Raw genomic sequence first — 18958 nt, 5'->3', positions numbered from 1 at the left:
GTGTTCGGCATGCAATGGAGGAGGTCCGCGGGCACATTCACTGCTGGACGGCTATGGCCGCTCTAGCATAGACCAGTTTATTTCTACCTCGAGCCCATGGGTTCGCTTGTATTATCAATGTGTAATATGACAGACAGCTAGCTGCGTTGCCAGCGGCAGAGTTATCTGATGCTTTACAGTAGGAGTATTAGGATGATCACATGGTAGCTGACTTGGGTATCCAAACGCGTTTGTACTTTATATTTGCAGGCATATCAATGCAGATTCATCATGAGAAAATACGCATGGAAAATCTAGCCCAATTCCCCTCTCAGCTGGTTCCCCGGCCCAGACTCATTTTCACTGTCCGTCTCATCCCCGTCCACATCGGGGTTCATGACTCGGGCGCGATTCCTGGCATCATTGGCATCGAGGTCCTCGACGCGGTCAATATCCTCCTCCTCCTTGTGCTCATCAGCGTCCTCCTCGTCTTCATCGTCGTCCTCGTCCTCCTCTTCATCTTCTTCCTCGTCCTCCTCCTCGTCAACCTCCTCCACCTCCTCCGTCTCATCCCCATCCCCATCCCCCCGCCCCGACTCCTCCTGCGTCTCATCCTCGTCCGCCATTTCACCGACGGCGCCAGCAGCAGTGCCAGCAGGAGCACTCCTCTTCACCCTCTTCGCCCCGCGATCCTCATCCTCCTGGTCCTCCATCTCAACATCAGCCCCCGCCGCACTCTTCTCCTGAGCCGTACTCGCAGCCGCATTCGACGGACCCTCCTTCTTCCCCCTTCGCTTCCCAGCCTTCAACTCCGTAAACATGTCCAACTCTTTTTCCAGGCGCGCCCGGAACGAATCAAACTCCAGCTCCGTAATCGCGCTGAATACGTCCGACGGCGCGACGGTTCGTTTTAGGGTTGCTTCATTGGCACTATTAGGTAGGAAACATGGTTAGCTTTGTCCTAGGAGGGAGGGTAGCTTGTCCCAGTCAGGGAGATGGCTTGTCCAGAAAGAGAAATAGCTTGTCCCGTCTGAGGAGAGAAATAGCTTATCCCCATTTCGAAAAGGCCAAACACCGCACCTCCCCAAAAGCCACAAACAAACCGACTCTCCCCCTCCACCCTATCACATAAATAGACAAATGACCAGGAAACAAGGGGGCAAAAAAAAACGTACTGAGAACTCAAATACGAAACAAACACCGTCGCTGCCTTCTGAATAGCTAATACCGCATCCTTCTGGATGGAGGTGTTGGGCGGGAGGACGGATTTGGCGAGTCGGATGGTCAGAGAGCGGGGGAGGAGGTAGTCCTTTTTTGATTCATGTTAGATTTATAGAGTTGTTACTTGGATGAGGGGGAGGGTAACTCAGAGCAGGGAAGGGAAGGGAAGGGAAGGGAGAGCAGCTTACCTCAATGCCTACGCCTGCTTCTGCGCGGGCTTTGAGCTGTTGTTCGGTAGCTTCGATTGTTCCTGTCGCTGCTGCGGCGGCCGCGGTGTCGAGGTGGGGGGAGGAGGGTTGCGACGGGGAGTGGGTGGGTGAAGAGCGCGAGGGGTCTGCTGGTGCTGGTGCTGGTGCTGTGCTGGAGGCGGATTTGCGGGCCATTGCTTCTCTCTTGTCAGGGGGGATGGTGGGTGGGTGAAGACTGTCCCGTGAATGAGTGGATGGTTGCGATTGAGGTCGAGTTTGTATTGCGTTTCGAGATCTCTCTCCCCCTGGCGTACAGTCTGGGTATCGTGAATAAAGCGGTTCGGTTATGACGGGTTGAGGTCCGAACTAAGTACTTCTTCCAATCCAATCCGAACAAAGAGCGATTGTGCTGGGATGTGAAGGTGGGTGTAGGAAAGAAAATTGCGAATGACGCGTCGCGATGGGAAGAGTTGGCGCGCAGTGGTGGATCAAATCCGTTTCTTTTCGCTGGGGTTATCGGTGGGTGGCGATAAGCTGACCCTGCTGAATGTCAGGTCTACTTCCTACTGACAAAGCATCATGATGTAGAGGGCATCTAGTCTGGTTGATTGATATTTACAAGAAATCGGGAGTGGTAATTCGTGTTCAAATTATCATGTTTGCAGCGCTGGGTTCAAATAGTCGTGAATTGGGTGCACACATCAATGATGCATCTACTGGTGATCGTGCGCGTTTATATATCTTCAATTAAGCACAAACAATATGACATGTCCCTTCATTGACGGCAATCTTTCGGCCATCATTCGTCCGTAGGTGTACTCCGTGTGTGACTACTAGATTACGATAAACCAAGCTACTAGCAGTAGAAGAAATCATGCTCAATTATCTACCTTTTATGAACCATAACGCCTGGTATCCTGAAAATCGTCTATTCAGCCATTTCCTCATCCTCGCCCTCACCGTTGCCCCAGAGTCCCTCGATCTTGAACTCCGCCGCCCACTCGGTCACAATCTTCTTCGTGTCCACACCTGCAGCCGCAGCAGGGGCGGAGCCGTCGGCCGGCGTCGTCACCACCTGCAGCACAGGCGGGTTGACCCATCCCTGGATGCGTCCGTCTCTCCAGTCGGTGATGACGGTCATGGCCGCAGCCTCCAGGTTGGGCACGCCGCCCTTGCCGAGACGTCCGCGCTTCCGTGCGACCTGCACCAAGAAGTCGTGCGTCTGGTCACCCCCAGACGGGAGCAGAGGGGGCACACCGTAGACCTTCAGCAACTTGGCGACGAGGTCCTCCGAGGTGGACAACCGCTTGAGCAGCAAAGACACAGCCGGGACCGGGTCTTCAATGTGCTTGGGGGGAACCGCGTTCAACAAAACCAGACGAGCGTGCTCCTCCTGCTTCTTCTTGCCCTTCTTGCTGCTGCTGCTCTTCTCGCCAGCGTTGGGGAAGACAATACCGGGGGAGTCGATCAGCTTGAGCTTGCTATCCAGCTTGACCTCTCTCAAGCTGGTGGTCACACCGGCCTCGGCGCCCGTAGGGCAGGCGTTGCTGGAGCCCTTGTTCATGCGGGCCGTCAGAGCATTGATGACGGACGACTTGCCGACGTTGGGGTAGCCGATCACACCAACGGAGATGGATCGCTTGAGCTGCTTGCTCTGTGAATATGTCTTAAGAGCGCGGAAGAGGGTCTCCGAGGTACCCTTCACCGTCAATTGCTTGTGGTCGAAAGTGTGCGCGTTGCCCGAGCCGTTGGAGGCCTTGAGGGGAAGAGTGGGGAAGTAGCGACGGAGGTGGATCAGCCAGTCCTTGAGAACCGGAGGAGGAATGAGATCGATCTTGTTGAGAATCAGGATCAACCGCTTCGAGCCGCGGTCGGCGGCCATGATGGCGCGCTCCACCTCCTTGGACCGCGTGCCCTCGGGGTCGCGAGCGTCCAGCACATACAGGATGACATCGGCAGCATCCACGACCTGCTTGAACACCTTGTCGAAGGCCTTCCGCGAGCTCTCCTTGGAAGTCAACTGTGCCGCCAGCGAAGGAGCGGTGATGGCCTCCAGGGCAGCGCCAGCTTCCTCGCCCTCCTCATCCATCTCCATGTCGTCATCCTCATCCTCGTCGTCATCGTCCATCTCGTCATCATCCTCCTCGCTGTCACTGTATTCGGCGGCGCGAGCTCGGGCAGAAGCGAGCAGCGCAGCCATGGGGTTCGACGAATCGTCTTCGTCCATCTCGTCATCGAGAAGATCGTTCTCGTCGATCACGGCGCCAGCCTGGGCACCCTGCTCTCCGGACTCCTTCTGTGCGGCACGGCGAGCGCGGGCTTCTTCCCGGATGCGTTCCTGTTCCTCCGCCTTCAGACGCTTCTTCTCCTCGATCTCATGCAAGATCTTGTCTTTGTGGGGGAAGAGGTTGGGAATACCCGGGTCCTTCTTGATCTTGGACCGCCATTCGGGGTTCTAAAAGCTACATTAGCCGCGACAATATGACCAAAGAGACATACAGGAATGTCTTACCTTTTTGGCGAGCTTTCTCATCTTGCGCTGCTTCGCCGCAGACGCTTTCTCAATTTTGTGCCTCAAGCGGACGGGCACCCGCTTGGAGTTTTTGCCTGCGAAGAAGTCAGCTCTTGCAAGTTAGCAACACAGGTTCGATGCAACTTACCGAGCTTGACCATCTTGAAGAACCTGCCAAATAACAAATCACAGAGCCACAGAAAAGGTTCAAGCCTCGCGATTGATCTGCCAGGCCAGCGAAAATCGAGTCGCTGCGGACAACAATTTTGTGCCGCTAAGATTTGGCGCTAAGATAACCGGCATCATGTTTGGCCGATCTCCGAGGCGTGTGTTGCCCGCGCGGGACCATCGCCTAATCGGTCACTTTATCTCCCCATCCCGATCGTCAATCGCATCACCACAGACTTGCTCTTCGGCTTATTTTTTTGTTTATCAACTTGCTACGAACTCTGTCCGCTCTTTACTTTGTTCGCCTGTACAGCAGCTATCTAGCGCTGCTTACTTCTTTTCTAGACCCGTCTTCCTGCACTACCCGTCTGCTGTCCTACTTAGACCCCGCTCTTTATCATGTCCAACTCAACCGGCTCTTTCTCTGCCCCTCCGCAAATCCTCACCTTTGACGGTGTCCTTTCTGACTTTGACGGCACGATCGTCGACTCGACCGATGGTAAGCCTGCCGGCTTTGCTGCCATACTTCTATTTATGACCCGCATCGTCGCACACTTGAACCGCGCTCGATCGCAACTGACGCTCTGATCTTTCTCTTCTCCCCCCGCATCAGCGATCGTGAAACATTGGCATAAGTTAGTTCAGTCCCGTTCTCTCTACAATCCTCACCACCCCGTACAACTCATGGAATAGCGAAGGCTAATCATGGCGAATGTCGCCATTGACAGGATTGGCGCTGAGCTAGGCGTCGACCCCGCGACGATCCTGGCCACTTCACACGGACGCCGCAGCATCGACACGCTGCAACTGTATGACCCGAGCAAAGCCAACTGGGAGTGTAAGTCTTCTTCTTGACTGTACATGCGCATCACCACACGGTTCAGATCGGACTTTGCCTTGCCCTGGAAACAACACGATCTCCACGCACAGACCCTTCCCCCCCGCCACCACTGTGACGCGACCCTTGAGCCAAACGAAGCACAATAACACAGCGCTGACAACGGTTCAACGTTTCAGACGTCAGCTATGTCGAAGGCTGTATCCCCAAGGAGTATGGATCCGACGCCGTTGAGATCCCCGGCGCGCGGTCCCTGCTGTCAGCGTTGGACGAGGCTGGCGCGCGGTGGGGCGTGGTGACATCGGGAACGCGCGCCCTGCTCGAGGGCTGGCTCGGCGTGCTGCAGCTCACACACCCGGATGTGTTGGTGGTGGCCGAGGATGTCGAGCTGGGCAAGCCCGACCCGCGGTGCTATCTCCTGGGTCGGACACGCCTGGGTCTGGAGCATTCGTCATCGCTGGTCGTGCTGGAGGATGCACCCTCGGGCATCAAGGCGGGCAAGGCGGCCGGGTTTACGGTCATTGCATTGACATCGACGCACACGCTGGAGCAACTTCAGGCGGCCGGGGCGGATGTGATCATCGAGGACCTGCGGAGCATCAGTGTCAAGGGCGTGGTGGACGGACGGATCCAGCTGGAGGTGCGGAACGCGTTTCAGCGAGAATAGATGCATAGATAGAGATGAGGGCTCGATGCAAGGCGAGTAGTAGTGTGCGACGTACGCTGAATGAAGATTGCCCTTTTGAGGCTCTCTTCGATTCGATCTCCACTGCCGTATCTTTGTTGTTGCATAGACACAGAGCTTCACCACAGGTACATTGTACATACATAGTTATCACCACAAGAGACATAGACTAAACCAGCGAGAACATACCCACACCGACTGATCTAGGCACGATGCCGATGCAGTCATATCTAGGGAGACATCCGTTCTAGAGACCTATGATTTCCGAATGTACCTGTCTGGCTCTCGTAGCTACTGCACCACTTTCTGGAATACCTGTACTACAGCAGATATGAAAGTTACCAGGCTAGACCAGACCAGACTGCACCAGAAAGAACTAGACCATGTTGAAGCGTCTGCATCAGTCACTGAAGCTGTCCGCTTCTGTTCAATTCGTGTCTGTGTTGGTAGACCCTGTCATCCCTACGATTATGTTCGTGAGAGAGGGATCGCCTTATCGTGCTGTCTTTTACACGCCCCTTCTTCTTTACCTGATCTATATCTATACTAATACCAGTAGTATATCCTTTACCCATATCTACACCTACTCCCAATTCTATACCTACCCGTATACGTGAGTATAGCTACACTTACACGTACCTCTGCATTATACCACACCTACAGCTATCTCACACGCAACCTACACCATACGCTCAACCCACGCCCGTCACTACTATACAAGACACATTCCACCCCCTCCAAGACAACACGGGACTCAGATATCTCAACTCATAGAGGAGACTCCCGTCCCCCTCAAGACTTCTGCAGGATACGCCAAGCTATACAAGGAAGCGCCTCGCATACCCCACGGTCAAGTAGTCGGCATAGTACTGTACACGCGATGTACATGGACCATGAGGTGCCTTTGGTGTCGACAGTATGCTCGTGGCTTGGGAGTCAGCTTATATGGGTAATGTGAAGGATAGAGATTGACATTAACATTGCCTGGAAGACAAGATTGCCCGGTGCTTCCTGACCAATAAAGTAAGTAGGTACCTAGTCTATATGGCCGTGCGCGATAAAATCACTGTGATAGACTGTGGATCCCAGCGCTGCGACATAGTCGAATGAGCAGGAGGCTGAAGAACAACATAATCCAGTGAGAGCAGAACCCTTCCGTGAGGTGAACGGGAGAAAGCGGATCTATTGCATCGACATCGAACTGTCTTACGGGAAGGAAGACGATGGATAAGGTAGTATTAATAACATACATGGGGCTACAGGCAGGGTGATATGAGTTCCAAGAACCACTATGCGCTCAGCGATAGAGACTTCTTTCGCTTGTCTCGTGAAGGCAGTAGACATGAATGAGGTACTGCCACAGAATGTAAGCTAGCTAGCGTTGCTACCTATGACTACTATACAATAAAGAGAACGTGTTGGCTCAAGTGGAGGTGATTTCAACGTCGCTGTATAGAGCATAGCACAACTTAACGGACCAACTAGCCCTACAATCATACCATCCATGAGCCTAGCCTCCTCTCGCTTCCTCTAGGAGGTCTTCCAGCAATTAAACATGAAAAAGTCACTGGCTGTGGCAAACACAATATGTGTGCCACGTTATACTCATCTACAAAGGGCGCAGAACACGCACACACAGACGAGACAACACTACCAGAACGACAAAGGCACGGATTCCCACAGAACGCAGCTTTCACACCCCCCCCTCTGCGTCTCTGTGCCATTGCCTTCCAGCTAAGTGGCGATTGGGATCCGAGCCGGTCTCTCAGTTGCCCCTCTGCTTGGCTTTGGTGGTTTATGGGAAGGGAAAGAATCAGGGATACTGGGTTGAATGACTACAGTATGCTCACTGACTGGTTCCGGGGGCGAATTCATGTTAAGTATGTGTGTAGCTTCGTGTCCATTTGCCATGTACGTATGTGCTTACACTTTTTGCTTATGCTTTGGTGGTTTGAGGATGACAAGGGTATTGTAGGTTATTGTTGTGGGGACCGTGTTTGTTCTCATTGTTTAATTGTGTATACTGTACCCTTGCCCGTCGGCCTGTAACTCAGGTGCTAGTGTGCTCAATACGGAGTACTACAAAGCGGATTGTGCTGGGATCATGATGGAGAGAATGGAGGGACTTCGGGTATATACTTGAACAGAACCCTACGATCCATTGGTTCACAAACAGACCCATCTCGCAAGTGAAGTAGGATGATACGAGAGAGGGGGCGATGAGTTACTGTATACTACGAAGTACAAGTTCATCCAGATTGTTCTCAGACCCCACTCGGAACACCAACACACACAACACTCTTGTTGGAGATCACCGAGTCAGCAAAGACAGCCATAGAAAGCAGGGCTGCCTCTTCACCCGATGTCCTGTCCCGGGAATCCCCCAAGCAGTGGCCCGCATTGGTCCCCTCGAAAACCCGAAGGCGTTTCCTGCACTTTCTGCGGTGATGGATGGCCAGCGGTGAGCTTCAACATTCTCTGCATGTCCCATGCCCCCATGGTGGGTAAGACAGACAGAAAAGTATTCCGCTCCGGGAGCCAAAAGAAAAAGCTTCAACTGCGAGAAAGTCCCCTCCAATAAGTGGGTAACCCAGTCAATGCCAATGGTCCCGATGGATCCACCCCGATGAAGAATGGCAGAATATTATCCGACTAGAAGAAGAGAAACAAGGCTGGCAATGTGCTTGATTTCCCCCACCTTCACCAACCAGACAATCACAAACAAAGAAATACCGCTCAAGCCCTACCCTGACAGATCCTATTCATTGAAGCGAATTAGGAAGTTTCCTCAGGATGCTGTCGACCAATTTCAGAAGATTAAGTTCAACGGCTGACTGTTGAACATCTCGCTCGCCACGGCGTGCTCACCGACAAACTTGGAGAGATGGAGGGCCGGAGATGTATCATGTATGTATGTGCGTTTGTGTCTTGTCCCCAGAGCATCGGTCCATGACAACCAAGTCCCCCTCCGTGTACCTTGGAAGAAACAGCAATGGGGGATTCGGGGAAAAAAGAACGAACCGTTGGCAACAAAAGGTCGGACTTATTGCATGGTGGCTGCTGCAGTGCACTCCACAGCCCACACAGTTTCACCGACTCGGTAAAACTGTTAGCTGCTGGCTCTCCAACCCATTCAGACCGAATGCTGTAACCCGACTGGATGGAGATGCATTTGGTGCAGATAAGGCCGGTCCGACGTACAGTACGCGAGACTGGAATGCGACCAAGCTACGGAGTACAACCTGAAAAGAGACCATATCTCAAAGACCACACCCAATTGAAAGAACACGAGCAGAGTCAAAGTTGCAGACTTCGGTACAACTTCCAGGGAAGCCAAGAAGCCAACGAAGGTATCAGACCGGTCTCATTGTAGCCAGCGGTGTTTGCAGATCGCCAGTCCCAAGAGGTTTGTTGCCTCGTTGACCGAACCAGCAGATCAGGTTCTGGAAAGTAGACATGTCGAATCTGCGGCGGAGGTCCGTGTGGATCGTCATGATCTCTGCTGCAGCTCCGGCTTAAGATCGAGCCGAGTTTCTCAGACGAGAGAGCGCTCAGGTGGTTGTCTGACGCTTTATGCAAGGGTTGAGCTTTTTCGCTTCCCTGGAATTAATTTTGGGGGGTTGCATGTTCCTTTTCCCCTCTCAGCCCGGCGCTCCCAGGAAGAACACAGTTTCTCGAACGTTTCTGCGGGACGGAATCGCGAAACACAGGACGATGATGGCGATCAAGAGCTCCCTGAACTGTCCAGATCAGATTAGCAAGAGACCATGACCACCGAGGAGATAAGGAACCGGGGCTCAATGGTTACAAGAGCATTGTTTCAGGCAGCAATGAACGAGATCGGAATACCCTGGTGCTATCATCTGTCGATTGACAAGGCCATGTTGCCACTGCTCTGGTCGACATTGAAACTTAGCAAGGGATACCAGAGAAGTGGCTGCCGCCCTGAAGCGTTGAGCAGTGTCACACAGTCACAGAGTGATAGGAAAGGAGATGCCTGGACCACGGAGCAGGGATAGCAGGACGATCATAGATCCATAGTCTATGGACCGAGCAATGGACGGCAAAGTGACAAATCTTCTCGCAGTGCTTTTTTTGGGCTCACTCTCAGAGGATGACACGATCCTGATACGATGATCTAGCTAAGTCTCTGAATTGAGGGGAGTGATAATTCACAGTAGTGGTTCAGGTAAGTTTGCACTACTGCAGCAGCTTCACTCTATCCAGATCTAGGCCTCAGGATTCAGGCAAGTAAAGTGGGTACAGTGGCTGACGCTGTTCAACTCATTCAGCACCGCCACTCCATTGCACTGTGGCGCTGCAGGTTCTCCTTACAAGGAATAATGAACGGCTGAGTTGCACCAACCAAGACACCGGTGCTGGCATCAGTGGTACCTCAAGCTCAAGCCCTGTACCTCTGCGCGAACATCTATACCTCTACAGTTTGTGTTGCATATCTCAAACGGGAGAATGATTGTCGCATGCTAAAGGTGCCGACCGGCAAAGCCCACCGAACAGACGGCGGACGCAAATGATCAGACCCAAGGGAATGGAAGCGCTGGAAATTCAAACTGCCCGGGCTCTGGCTCACAGGCAGTAGAGGAGGATCCCCCAGTGCCAAGTCAACCTTATACCCAGACAGGGATTCGCCTCCATGCCCTTCGTGGGAGGGATCGACCTGCAGGCCCAGTCGAGCTTACCGGCTTGGTGAGATTATCGTCAGGTGAGGCTTCCAGGGGAAGAGAAGAAATTCTGCCCTAAATAAACTAGACGTGCTGTAGGGCAATCAGCTGTCCCTCGTCGTCGTGGCACACGCCCCCCTCATCCCTGCCCAGGTATTACAGAACGATCACATCCATGCACCGAGGATCATCGGGGATTTTATTTTCTTTTTGTATCGCTCTTGCACTGGCCGCTCCCCTTTCCAGGGTCCAAGTTTTGAGAATCATTTCTCGGTTGGTCAAGGGCCGCTGTTGGATCCAGCCAGCCCTCTGCAAACCACTGGGGAAGCGATCTGGACGGATGCTTGTGGGACCGTTCAGGAGATCAATCACACACGCATCTCTGAACATCCGTGTCTATAGTGATAATGCGGAAGTGATAGAATTCAGAATGTCATGCATGGTGTGTTGCTGACGATGCTGGTTGGTCTGAGCTCAAGGGGAGGGGAGCGGTTGTCACGTACTCGACATGAGCTTTCCCTCTGCTTGCGACCAGGCCATCCATGCTGGAGGGGTGGGTGACTGTAATCTGAAGCACGCAATGAGTGGCCTGGACCACTTACCTCAAGAACTCAGCGAAGAGCTGCATCCTACACGTGAGCCAGTGGATTTAGTGCAGCCTGGTGTTTGGTTGGAGACGATCCCCGGCTATCCTAGTGGAGTTCCGCAAGAAGCTCACAAACTGTTCAGTAGCTCAGCATCTAGCCCCATTAAAGCTATGACGGTGAAGACGAGGTCGACAAGGGCTCCCTCTGACGTACTTGGGGTCAATCCGTTGCTCCGAATTGCAGCCATTAGTGGCTTCCTCTGTTTCGAACTTCCTTTCACAGCCTTGTCTAGTCTAGCCACGAAGTAGCACCCTCAGCGGAGTAAGATCATTCCTTATCGTCAGTCGACTGAAGCCCAACTGTGGGTATCCCGAAGAGCTCCTCTACGACCATCATAGTGGGGTTCGAGAAACCGGGGGTTGATGATCGCCCTGGGGATCGCGAATGAGCAAGCAACACCCGGAAACGTTCCAAGGTGTCAACGAACTCGGCAATCCAAAGTGTGTTTGTTACATACAGCAACAGAGAGCTCATCAACCTCACTGAGGCAGCAGTGGACCAGGGTGGTGACCCATGCACACATGGCATGCATGCAGATGGATATCAGATGGGCGAATGTGGGAGCTCCAAGCACAGAGTACAAACGGAGTCGACCGGTGTGGCGCGAGCGCATTTGATGGCGTTTCACAGACGAGCCCCTAACATAAACATGGAAAGTAAATTGGTCTTCCAGCAGCTGGAGTACTCCGTAGTTGGAATAATTACGAGTACATGGCAGAGACTACGGAGAACTGGAGGCACGTAAACCCATGAGATTGACGCGCGGGCGCTTCTTCGGACTGCATGCCGAACTAAAACCGAAACGGAAGGAGTAGGAATTTTGACAGTCTGCCACAGGCAAGAACGGGCCGCTGTCTGGGAATGTTAGCAGGCGTTAGTCGGCCAGTTCCAACCAAGAGTGAGAGTTACTTCGTAATCCCCCCCATGAATGGAAGGAAGGGATAAGGAAAGGAAGTCGAAGTGTGTTCGAATCATTCCCACCCACAGATCCCGGAGGCTGATCGACGGAGGATCTGTCGACTATTGGATTTTGGTGGGGCTTGGGGCTGGTTGAGCGGCCACGCTGTTGCGACTTGCAGCACACACTCACCTCCATCTCTTCGTCTTTGACGGGTTGACCTTCATGTCTGATCTCCTTTGGTACCTTCGAAAGGCGAATTCTCCGCGTCCACTTCCTCCTGAAAGTCTTTAGTGCTGATTGGGGGCCGGCCATTGCAAACTCAGGAACCTTGCGGGAGGTCTGGAGATCCGTGCCAATTGCTCTCCCGGTCTGGTTCATCCAGACAGAACAATGAAGGCTATTCACGCCATCATGCCAGTACGCTGTCTTTCTTTATGCTGCATGCAGCACAAAGTAGGTCCCTCAAACGCATTGACTCACTGCTTCCTCCTGTCGACCGCACCCCGCTTGGTTATTTCGCCATTTTGCGGACCCAGGAGTGTTAAGGATGGGGTAGGGTAGGTAGGTAGCTGGCTACCTAGGTACAGTACATTCTGTACCGTGGATACTTACTGGTTGTAAGTACGGAAGAGGTATTTCGTACGTGCGAGGCTAAACGTCAGGTAAGTGGACTGGGATCCGAACTGTACCCCCGAGCCACCACATCCCGGTCATTGTGCTTTTGCGGAGGTTCGTTGGAAGGATAGCTATCATGTGATGAAAGCCTACCCTTCACCTAAGGCGTGATGGGCAATTTGTGCCTAAGTCCATCAGGCCCCAGTGCTTGTTTTCCCTTAAGATCATCAAATATCAATCGGAAGTTGGGGGTGACCGGGAGAAGAGAGGATCTTCGGACCGCTGGGGACTAACCGAATACAGAATATGTACCTACTTACAGTACAACTAAGACTGTACTGAGCGTACTCGGAGTACAGTACGATGAATCTTAAGCGCCGCTTTGAACAAAATCATGGACCGGACCCCCGATTTTCCCTCGCAAAGTCCCCCGTGATCGCTGCATCACCCAGTAGGAACAAAGCCTGCACTGGATCCCAGCTCAACCACAATCTTGGTTGTCCCAGACTTCGACTCAGGCTACCAACTGGCTCTATTCAGCGCTGGACCCACTCGGGCGGTCGTGACGGTCATGATGAGAGTAGTAGTAGTAGTATTAGTTGTTGTTGTTGTTGCTTTTCCTTTGCATGGTAAGACGTGGGACTTGACGTTGCAGCTCTGGCTGCTGAGGGATGAACGTCAATTGCACTGAAGCTCCTCCATTACTTCAAGGTGAACAGTTCCCCCACCATCGAGGAGGGCGCAATGGGGCCAAAGGCATTTCTCTCTTTTCTCAATCGTTCTCCCGGGATCTTCCCAGATAGAACCCCTCCCCCTGGTAAGAGCTAGAATCGGCCCTTAATGTTAGTGGCGCTAATGCAGGAACTGACGAAAATCCAGCGAGCGCTTCACATTGCAACTCCCGTCGACCTGTTCTGAATAATGAAGCCCGGGGAAATAGGCCAGACTGTCAATCCGAGCTGACACTGGAGCTTAAATGGCTAAACTCTGATTGGAATCCCAAACTCGCATTCCCGGGGGAAAGAATTGAATGTCGACTCGGGAGACGAGGCGATTGTGCGGAAGGGGCAGAACAAGTAATCCGCGATGTACCAATAGGCGTCCGGCCCGAGTTATGGTGTTCGATTTGGTAGGGCTCTATCTTAAGGGGAGGGCCGACATTCTGGTTCATCATTACGGAGTACTCTCACCAAACTTAGATCTCTGCCAAGCCATCCATCAGACGGAAGGAAAAGAACACAAAAGTAGCATCTCCACCCCACAGCAATCCTCCCAGGAAGTTGGATTCGACCCATCTCAAAAGGAGGGAGAGGAAGTTCTTCCGGCACCGCTCGGACAGAACTGATGATAACGAGGACGCAGAGAAGAATACAGGGAAAAACCAATTGACCATTTCTGTCTGAAGCACAGGTTGCATCGTGGACCCGTTCCTTCGTTCACAGCGTACGATCGGCCTCGCGATAGCGACCGATCGTGAGCCCAGCAGACCGACCAACCGTCATTGGTAACATCTCCCAAGTCTCGAATCAATCCACCCAGTGGATGGAGGGGTGAAACAAGTCTTGGGAGTATCAGTCAACTGTCAGAAGTACAGACTCAAACCAGCCCCCGAGGATGTCCGAGGATGGATACTGTAGATGTACTGTACAGTCTGTACAGTCTGTACAGTGTACAATGTACACAGTTTGCCCAGATAGCCACTCCCAAGCGGGGCGCACAAACTTGGAATCGCCCTAACTCGCTCTTTTTTGCTCTTGTCGAACCACTAGGGAAGCGGAGAGATAGCATTGGCTAGCTGAAGAGTTATTTTCAGACTCAAAAGGATAGAGGAGCAAAGCGGCGGCGGAAGCTCCTGAAGGCTGAAGGACCTCCTCGTACTCGCCAGAAATGTGTACCTAAGCCCAACCCAGCCCGCCACCCCCTTAGGTACGTACTGTACCTAGTACCTAGTACCCAGTAACCTCCCGGTACTCCGTACTTGGTAGGTAGAACTGAAGGCGGATGTGTATCTCTCGGAGGGGCGGAAGTCGAAGGAGAAGAAGAAAAAAAAAAGCAATACTTCTTCCCAAAGCAGAAAAGAAACGAAAATCCCGAATAATAGAGGAATTTCCCCAATACGCAGTACGGTACCTGGTAATGGCTTGGTTTATCCGGTCTGCTCGGCTAGTCCCGAAGGGGTAGGAACTTTCTCCATGGATGGGATGCTTCCATGATCATGGATCCGTGATTCAGTCCTCAGCTTCCTCTGGGGAGGAATGGGTAGATCCATGGGTGGTTCTGGGACCTTGAGATGAAGGCAGGAACGATATCAATTCCGTAAACAACAATGGCTGGTGGAAATGGAAGTAGAATCGGGGATAAGAACAAAGGAAAATAACATAAAAAACAAAAGCACAGGCTGCAGGAGATTCCACTCTGAGATTACCATACGACCCTGATACGGAGTCAGCCCCGGCTTGAATCTTTTCTTTTCTCTTTTTTGCAGCATCTCCAGCCAGTTCCGGTTGGGCGATCGCCAATCATGTCGCAGCCCTCCACACCTTCTGTTGACGGGCTCCATCTACCACCAGCCAATTGGATTACTGTAGGTACTGTAGGTACTGGAGGTAACTGGAGGTAACTGAAGGTAACTGGGTACTTTCAGTGTACAGTACATCCACTGCATAGGTACAGACTGGAAGTTAGTACTCCGTAACTAACTAACCTACTGTCAACAATTCATACTAAGTTAATTCCATCTCATTTTTTGTTTTTCCCTTTTGTCCCTTTCCCCCATCGTCAGTCGTTCTCTCATCTGCTTCTTCCAACTTCAACCTCACAGTCTCTGGGCTCTTACTCTCCTTTTCCTTTTTTGTTCACTCTTTTACTACATTTCATTTTATTCTTACTTTTCTCTGTCAACTTTAGTCGCTCCCTCCTTTTTCCCTTTCTGTGTATCCTCATCGGACATAATAATTATACCTTTCCTTGAAACTCTTGCCCCCCCCCTCCATCGTCGCATCATCCGCCTCCACTATCTTCTCCTGGGCTGCTTCTCTCACACTCTCTGACACTTGTTTTCTTTTTTCCTTTTTCAAAAGGAGAATCCACCGATCGACTGCAAGTATAGAACTATATACTCCCCGCTACTTCCAGTCCACTCGTTCCAATCATTACCGCCACTTCATCTCTTATCCTCGTCCTTTAAGATCCGATCTTCCCGCCATATCCCACATTTATTCACCCCTCCTCCTCCTATCCAGTGTTGTCGTCAGTCTTTGGTGGTCCAATTGTTGTTCAATGACCAAGACTTTGTCCTCGTCATAGTTGCAGCTCCGTTGGCAGCAGCTTGTCAGGATCCCTCGAGCGTTTGGTCACCAACGCTGCATCGCATCGCACCCGCACCGCACCCGCAGCGCATTTTGCCCCATTCCAATCCAACCACTTTTGATACAAGGCCACTGTTCCCATACCCTTCCTCGCTCAGCACACCTATACTCCCTTCCTCGTCACAATATGAACTACCTTCACCACACATACGCCTCCTATGGCATCCCTCTGGATCAACCGGTTGCCTTCGACCCGACAATGACGCATCCGTCCATGATGCACCCCATGGATGGCTACCTCTACGCACACCCTCCTTTCGACATGGTCGACTTCTATCACCAGCCTATCATGGACTATGACGAGTATGCAGAGAACCTCTCGCGTCCGAGGTTGACCAAAGAGCAGGTGGAGACTTTGGAAGCACAGTTCCAGGCCCACCCCAAGCCCAGCAGCAACGTCAAGCGTCAATTGGCAGCGCAGACGAATCTCAGTCTCCCCCGTGTTGCGGTTAGTGATCCTTGTACTCGCGACCTCCTTGATGTGGACGATGAAAACTAATTGGACTTGCAGAACTGGTTCCAGAACCGTCGAGCAAAGGCGAAGCAACAGAAGCGACAGGAAGAATTCGAGAGAATGCAAAAAGCCAAGGCAGAGGCCGAAGAGGCTGCTCGAGGGAAGTCAGATAACACGGAGAACTCATCCGAAGCAAACCAAGAATCGAAGACAACGAGCGACGAGGCACATGAGGAAACCCCTAAGCCCTCGACTGAGAAGCCCACTGAGCGGACAAAGACAACATCTTCATCTTCGCGGTCCAAGCACCAGAAGACAAGAAGTGAGTCGGCCCGAGAGGCGACTTTTGCTTCTCTGCAAAGAGCATTGAACGCTGCTGTCGCGGCGCGGGATCGGTACAGCCAGGACGGTGATAACAGTCATCCAGCTAGCTTGGATGGATCGGTGTCCCCGACCACGACCTTCGCCGCTAACCCTCGAAGCGGTAGTCACGATGAACACAGAGCTGACTCGAGCGACTTGAGTTCTTCGTATGCACAGACCACGCTTCCCTGGGAGCCGGCCCAAACCTCCTTGGAGTACGTGACGGCAGGGAGCGAGTCGCTAACGATTCCTACTCTGGAGACCCCGCACGGTATGTCATTCCACGCCAACCACCCTGAAGACTGGGCCAGTCATATGCATTCGTCGGCCAAGCCACTTTCCGGGTACCGGTCAGCGAGCGACGCAGAGGCTTCGTACAATACAATTCATTATCCCATGCATCAAGATCTGGAGCTGTCTCGACGGGGCTCGTCTGATGAGCTTGCCGATAGCTTGGAGGGTATTGGGATCAACACCCCGCAAGGGCTTGTCCACGGAGCCGATCGAGCGTCCTGGAAAGAGGCAGGCAAGGAACTGGACCTGGCTGCTCGCAGAAAGCGCCCGAGGCCTGCTGCGATCGGCACATCAAGATCTGGGTCGATGCTCTCGAGCCCGTCGGCGCTGTCACCGACGGGGAGACTTCCCGGTTATGGTAGCATGAGACATTCAAAGTCGGCGCAAGGACTCAACTCCCGCTACGCAGGAGTGCGAAAGGCGTCGGCCGCACAACGCTCTCCTCTTAACCTCTCGACATTTGCTGAGGCGGGAACTGTCAATCATAAAGCGGAAATGTCATCGCTGTTGCAACCTACGGTAACAGCGGGTGGATTGGCACCACCTACACCCCTGACTCCGGAAGATTTGCATCACTTGCTCCCCAACACCCCAAGTGATGGAGGCTACTGTCTGTCGGCACAACCCACCAGTCACCTGTTCCCTACAACACAACCGATGCAGATCAACATCGCCTCACCTCCGGCCACGCCGTTGGCAGTGGACATGCTGTCTGGATTTTCGTATCACGGCGGCGCTCCGCCAATGTCGGCCCCAGCTCACTACAACTCTTTCCCCGACTACACCGCAGGTGAAACTTCGATGACAGGCAGGAGCTGGCCCGATGCGGCCTCTATGTCATCCCCTGAAGCTTGTTTCCAGAGCCCCTGTCAAGTGACATCGCAGCCGGATATGGCGTCGATGTCGTACGACAACAGTTGTGAGCATATTCCCGTGACGGAATCCCCGTCTCTGGTATACACGACCACCGAAGTGGACATGCCCATGTCAGCTGCGCTAGGTGGCGACTCGAAGCCTGCGGAATTCATCTATGAGTTTCCCGAGCAGCAGGAGGCCCAACGATATGGCGCACAACAGCTTCCGTCGCAGAAACCGGAGGCATACACATTCGCCAACAACAAAACCCCCAATGACTTCTGATTCTTTGTTCTGTTGCGAAAGAAGTCAAGATGCCTTGGAAACTTCATTTGTGTGCGAAGAAATAATACCCCGTTGTTTCAGCCAGTCACCCTGTACTTATTTCTTACTCTGGGCGTTGTGCATCAGGGTCATGGCTGGTTTTTGTTTCTCTTCTTCTATGGAACCATGTTGGCATTATACATATATCCCAGCGCCAGTATTTATCCCCCGTCGGTGTTCTACTATTCTCTTGGCCAGGGTTTCATTCATAACTTCTTGTTTTGCGAACAAGCATGTGAAAGTTTTGGAAGCGGCTGTCATTTTTTCTTTGATTTGTGTGTCTGTGTGGACACCTGGACATTTGGAGGCATCGGTTCACATCACCTTGTCACGTATCTACCACTACTTACTACCACTACTTACTGTAATACATATAATCTGGAGGAGTGACAGGGCAGGTGTCTGGTCCAGGAAGACGGACGACACATGGCCGAGAGTCTCTCATTTGAACAAACGAAGTGAAAAGGTTTCTGTTCTTGTAGGTTGCCAAAGGTCTGTTTACGAAGTGGAAGAACGGCTCTATCGCGACATAACTTAGATTGTTGCACAACGAAGCTAGGTAAGATAATAGCAAGTTAGCAGGTCTGCAAGGCGAGTACCCACCGCGGTCAACCATCATCATCATCATCATCATCATCATCATCATCATCATCATCATCATCATCATCATCAGCACAGCGCTCAACTCCCCAGCCCAGTCCTCCCCACTCAATCACCTTCTAGAACATGGAGAGAGAAGAGAATACTGCTCCTTCACTTCACACGCCCTCGTTATCTACCATGTACTAAGTCCGTCAATTCCTAGCCATATTGCTAGCATGTTTGTCACATCACGCCCCATGGACTGAATCATGGGAAGTCGGC

At 52.4% G+C, this 18958-nt stretch overlaps 6 protein-coding genes across 6 annotated transcripts; 3 read left to right on the top strand and 3 right to left on the bottom strand.

The window, feature by feature from the left end:
- Nucleotides 1-208: 208 nt before the first annotated feature.
- On the bottom strand, nucleotides 209-1862 carry cbfA (putative CBF/NF-Y family transcription factor). The gene is made up of 3 exons (XM_025575281.1): nucleotides 1389-1862; nucleotides 1155-1288; nucleotides 209-909 (listed from the first exon to the last, which is right to left on the bottom strand). The coding sequence occupies exons 1-3, from the start codon at nucleotides 1581-1583 to the stop codon at nucleotides 294-296; spliced, it is 945 nt and encodes a 314-aa protein (XP_025430459.1). The 5' UTR covers nucleotides 1584-1862; the 3' UTR covers nucleotides 209-293.
- A 403-nt stretch (nucleotides 1863-2265) lies between these two features.
- On the bottom strand, nucleotides 2266-4147 carry BP01DRAFT_321440 (putative GTP binding protein). The gene is made up of 3 exons (XM_025572729.1): nucleotides 4049-4147; nucleotides 3901-3995; nucleotides 2266-3843 (listed from the first exon to the last, which is right to left on the bottom strand). Exons 1-3 carry the CDS (start codon nucleotides 4059-4061, stop codon nucleotides 2317-2319), a joined length of 1635 nt encoding a protein of 544 aa, XP_025430458.1. The 5' UTR covers nucleotides 4062-4147; the 3' UTR covers nucleotides 2266-2316.
- Nucleotides 4148-4286: 139 nt separating this feature from the next.
- BP01DRAFT_357781 (HAD family hydrolase) lies at nucleotides 4287-5783 on the top strand. Its single transcript, XM_025575280.1, has 4 exons — nucleotides 4287-4567; nucleotides 4682-4703; nucleotides 4797-4906; nucleotides 5086-5783. Exons 1-4 carry the CDS (start codon nucleotides 4468-4470, stop codon nucleotides 5571-5573), a joined length of 720 nt encoding a protein of 239 aa, XP_025430457.1. The 5' UTR covers nucleotides 4287-4467; the 3' UTR covers nucleotides 5574-5783.
- Nucleotides 5784-5974: 191 nt separating this feature from the next.
- Nucleotides 5975-6693, top strand: BP01DRAFT_366600 (uncharacterized protein; the record flags this gene model as incomplete). Its single annotated transcript, XM_025576411.1, has 4 exons — nucleotides 5975-6204; nucleotides 6255-6507; nucleotides 6588-6614; nucleotides 6667-6693. 4 exons carry the CDS (start codon nucleotides 5975-5977, stop codon nucleotides 6691-6693), a joined length of 537 nt encoding a protein of 178 aa, XP_025430456.1.
- Nucleotides 6694-10391: 3698 nt separating this feature from the next.
- On the bottom strand, nucleotides 10392-12535 carry BP01DRAFT_424230 (uncharacterized protein; the record flags this gene model as incomplete). Its single annotated transcript, XM_025579679.1, has 9 exons — nucleotides 10392-10669; nucleotides 10777-10841; nucleotides 10876-10902; nucleotides 11074-11153; nucleotides 11378-11596; nucleotides 12011-12218; nucleotides 12302-12398; nucleotides 12434-12472; nucleotides 12511-12535. The coding sequence occupies 9 exons, from the start codon at nucleotides 12533-12535 to the stop codon at nucleotides 10638-10640; spliced, it is 792 nt and encodes a 263-aa protein (XP_025430455.1). The 3' UTR covers nucleotides 10392-10637.
- Nucleotides 12536-15669: 3134 nt separating this feature from the next.
- On the top strand, nucleotides 15670-18138 carry BP01DRAFT_83743 (uncharacterized protein). Its single transcript, XM_025580157.1, has 2 exons — nucleotides 15670-16252; nucleotides 16316-18138. The coding sequence occupies exons 1-2, from the start codon at nucleotides 15932-15934 to the stop codon at nucleotides 18053-18055; spliced, it is 2061 nt and encodes a 686-aa protein (XP_025430454.1). The 5' UTR covers nucleotides 15670-15931; the 3' UTR covers nucleotides 18056-18138.
- The last annotated feature ends 820 nt before the right edge of the window (nucleotides 18139-18958 follow it).

This window comes from Aspergillus saccharolyticus, assembly GCF_003184585.1.
Source record: "Aspergillus saccharolyticus JOP 1030-1 unplaced genomic scaffold BP01scaffold_20, whole genome shotgun sequence".
Lineage (NCBI taxonomy): Eukaryota > Fungi > Ascomycota > Eurotiomycetes > Eurotiales > Aspergillaceae > Aspergillus > Aspergillus saccharolyticus.
This window is presented reverse-complemented; position numbering and strand designations above follow the sequence as displayed.

Excerpts from the sequence above, each read along its gene's own strand:
- cbfA (XM_025575281.1), bottom strand. The coding sequence starts at position 1,583 with ATGGCCCGCAAATCCGCCTCCAGCACAGCACCAGCACCAGCACCAGCA. Across the intron at positions 1,289-1,388 it reads AAGCAGGCGTAGGCATTGAG|GACTACCTCCTCCCCCGCTC; the intron begins GTAAGCTGCTCT and ends GAATCAAAAAAG. Across the intron at positions 910-1,154 it reads GTTTCGTATTTGAGTTCTCA|TGCCAATGAAGCAACCCTAA; the intron begins GTACGTTTTTTT and ends CCTACCTAATAG.
- BP01DRAFT_321440 (XM_025572729.1), bottom strand. Across the intron at positions 3,844-3,900 it reads TGAGAAAGCTCGCCAAAAAG|AACCCCGAATGGCGGTCCAA; the intron begins GTAAGACATTCC and ends TGTAGCTTTTAG.
- BP01DRAFT_357781 (XM_025575280.1), top strand. The coding sequence starts at position 4,468 with ATGTCCAACTCAACCGGCTCTTTCTCTGCCCCTCCGCAAATCCTCACC. Across the intron at positions 4,704-4,796 it reads ATCGTGAAACATTGGCATAA|GATTGGCGCTGAGCTAGGCG; the intron begins GTTAGTTCAGTC and ends CGCCATTGACAG. Across the intron at positions 4,907-5,085 it reads GAGCAAAGCCAACTGGGAGT|ACGTCAGCTATGTCGAAGGC; the intron begins GTAAGTCTTCTT and ends TCAACGTTTCAG.
- BP01DRAFT_83743 (XM_025580157.1), top strand. The coding sequence starts at position 15,932 with ATGAACTACCTTCACCACACATACGCCTCCTATGGCATCCCTCTGGAT. Across the intron at positions 16,253-16,315 it reads TCAGTCTCCCCCGTGTTGCG|AACTGGTTCCAGAACCGTCG; the intron begins GTTAGTGATCCT and ends TTGGACTTGCAG.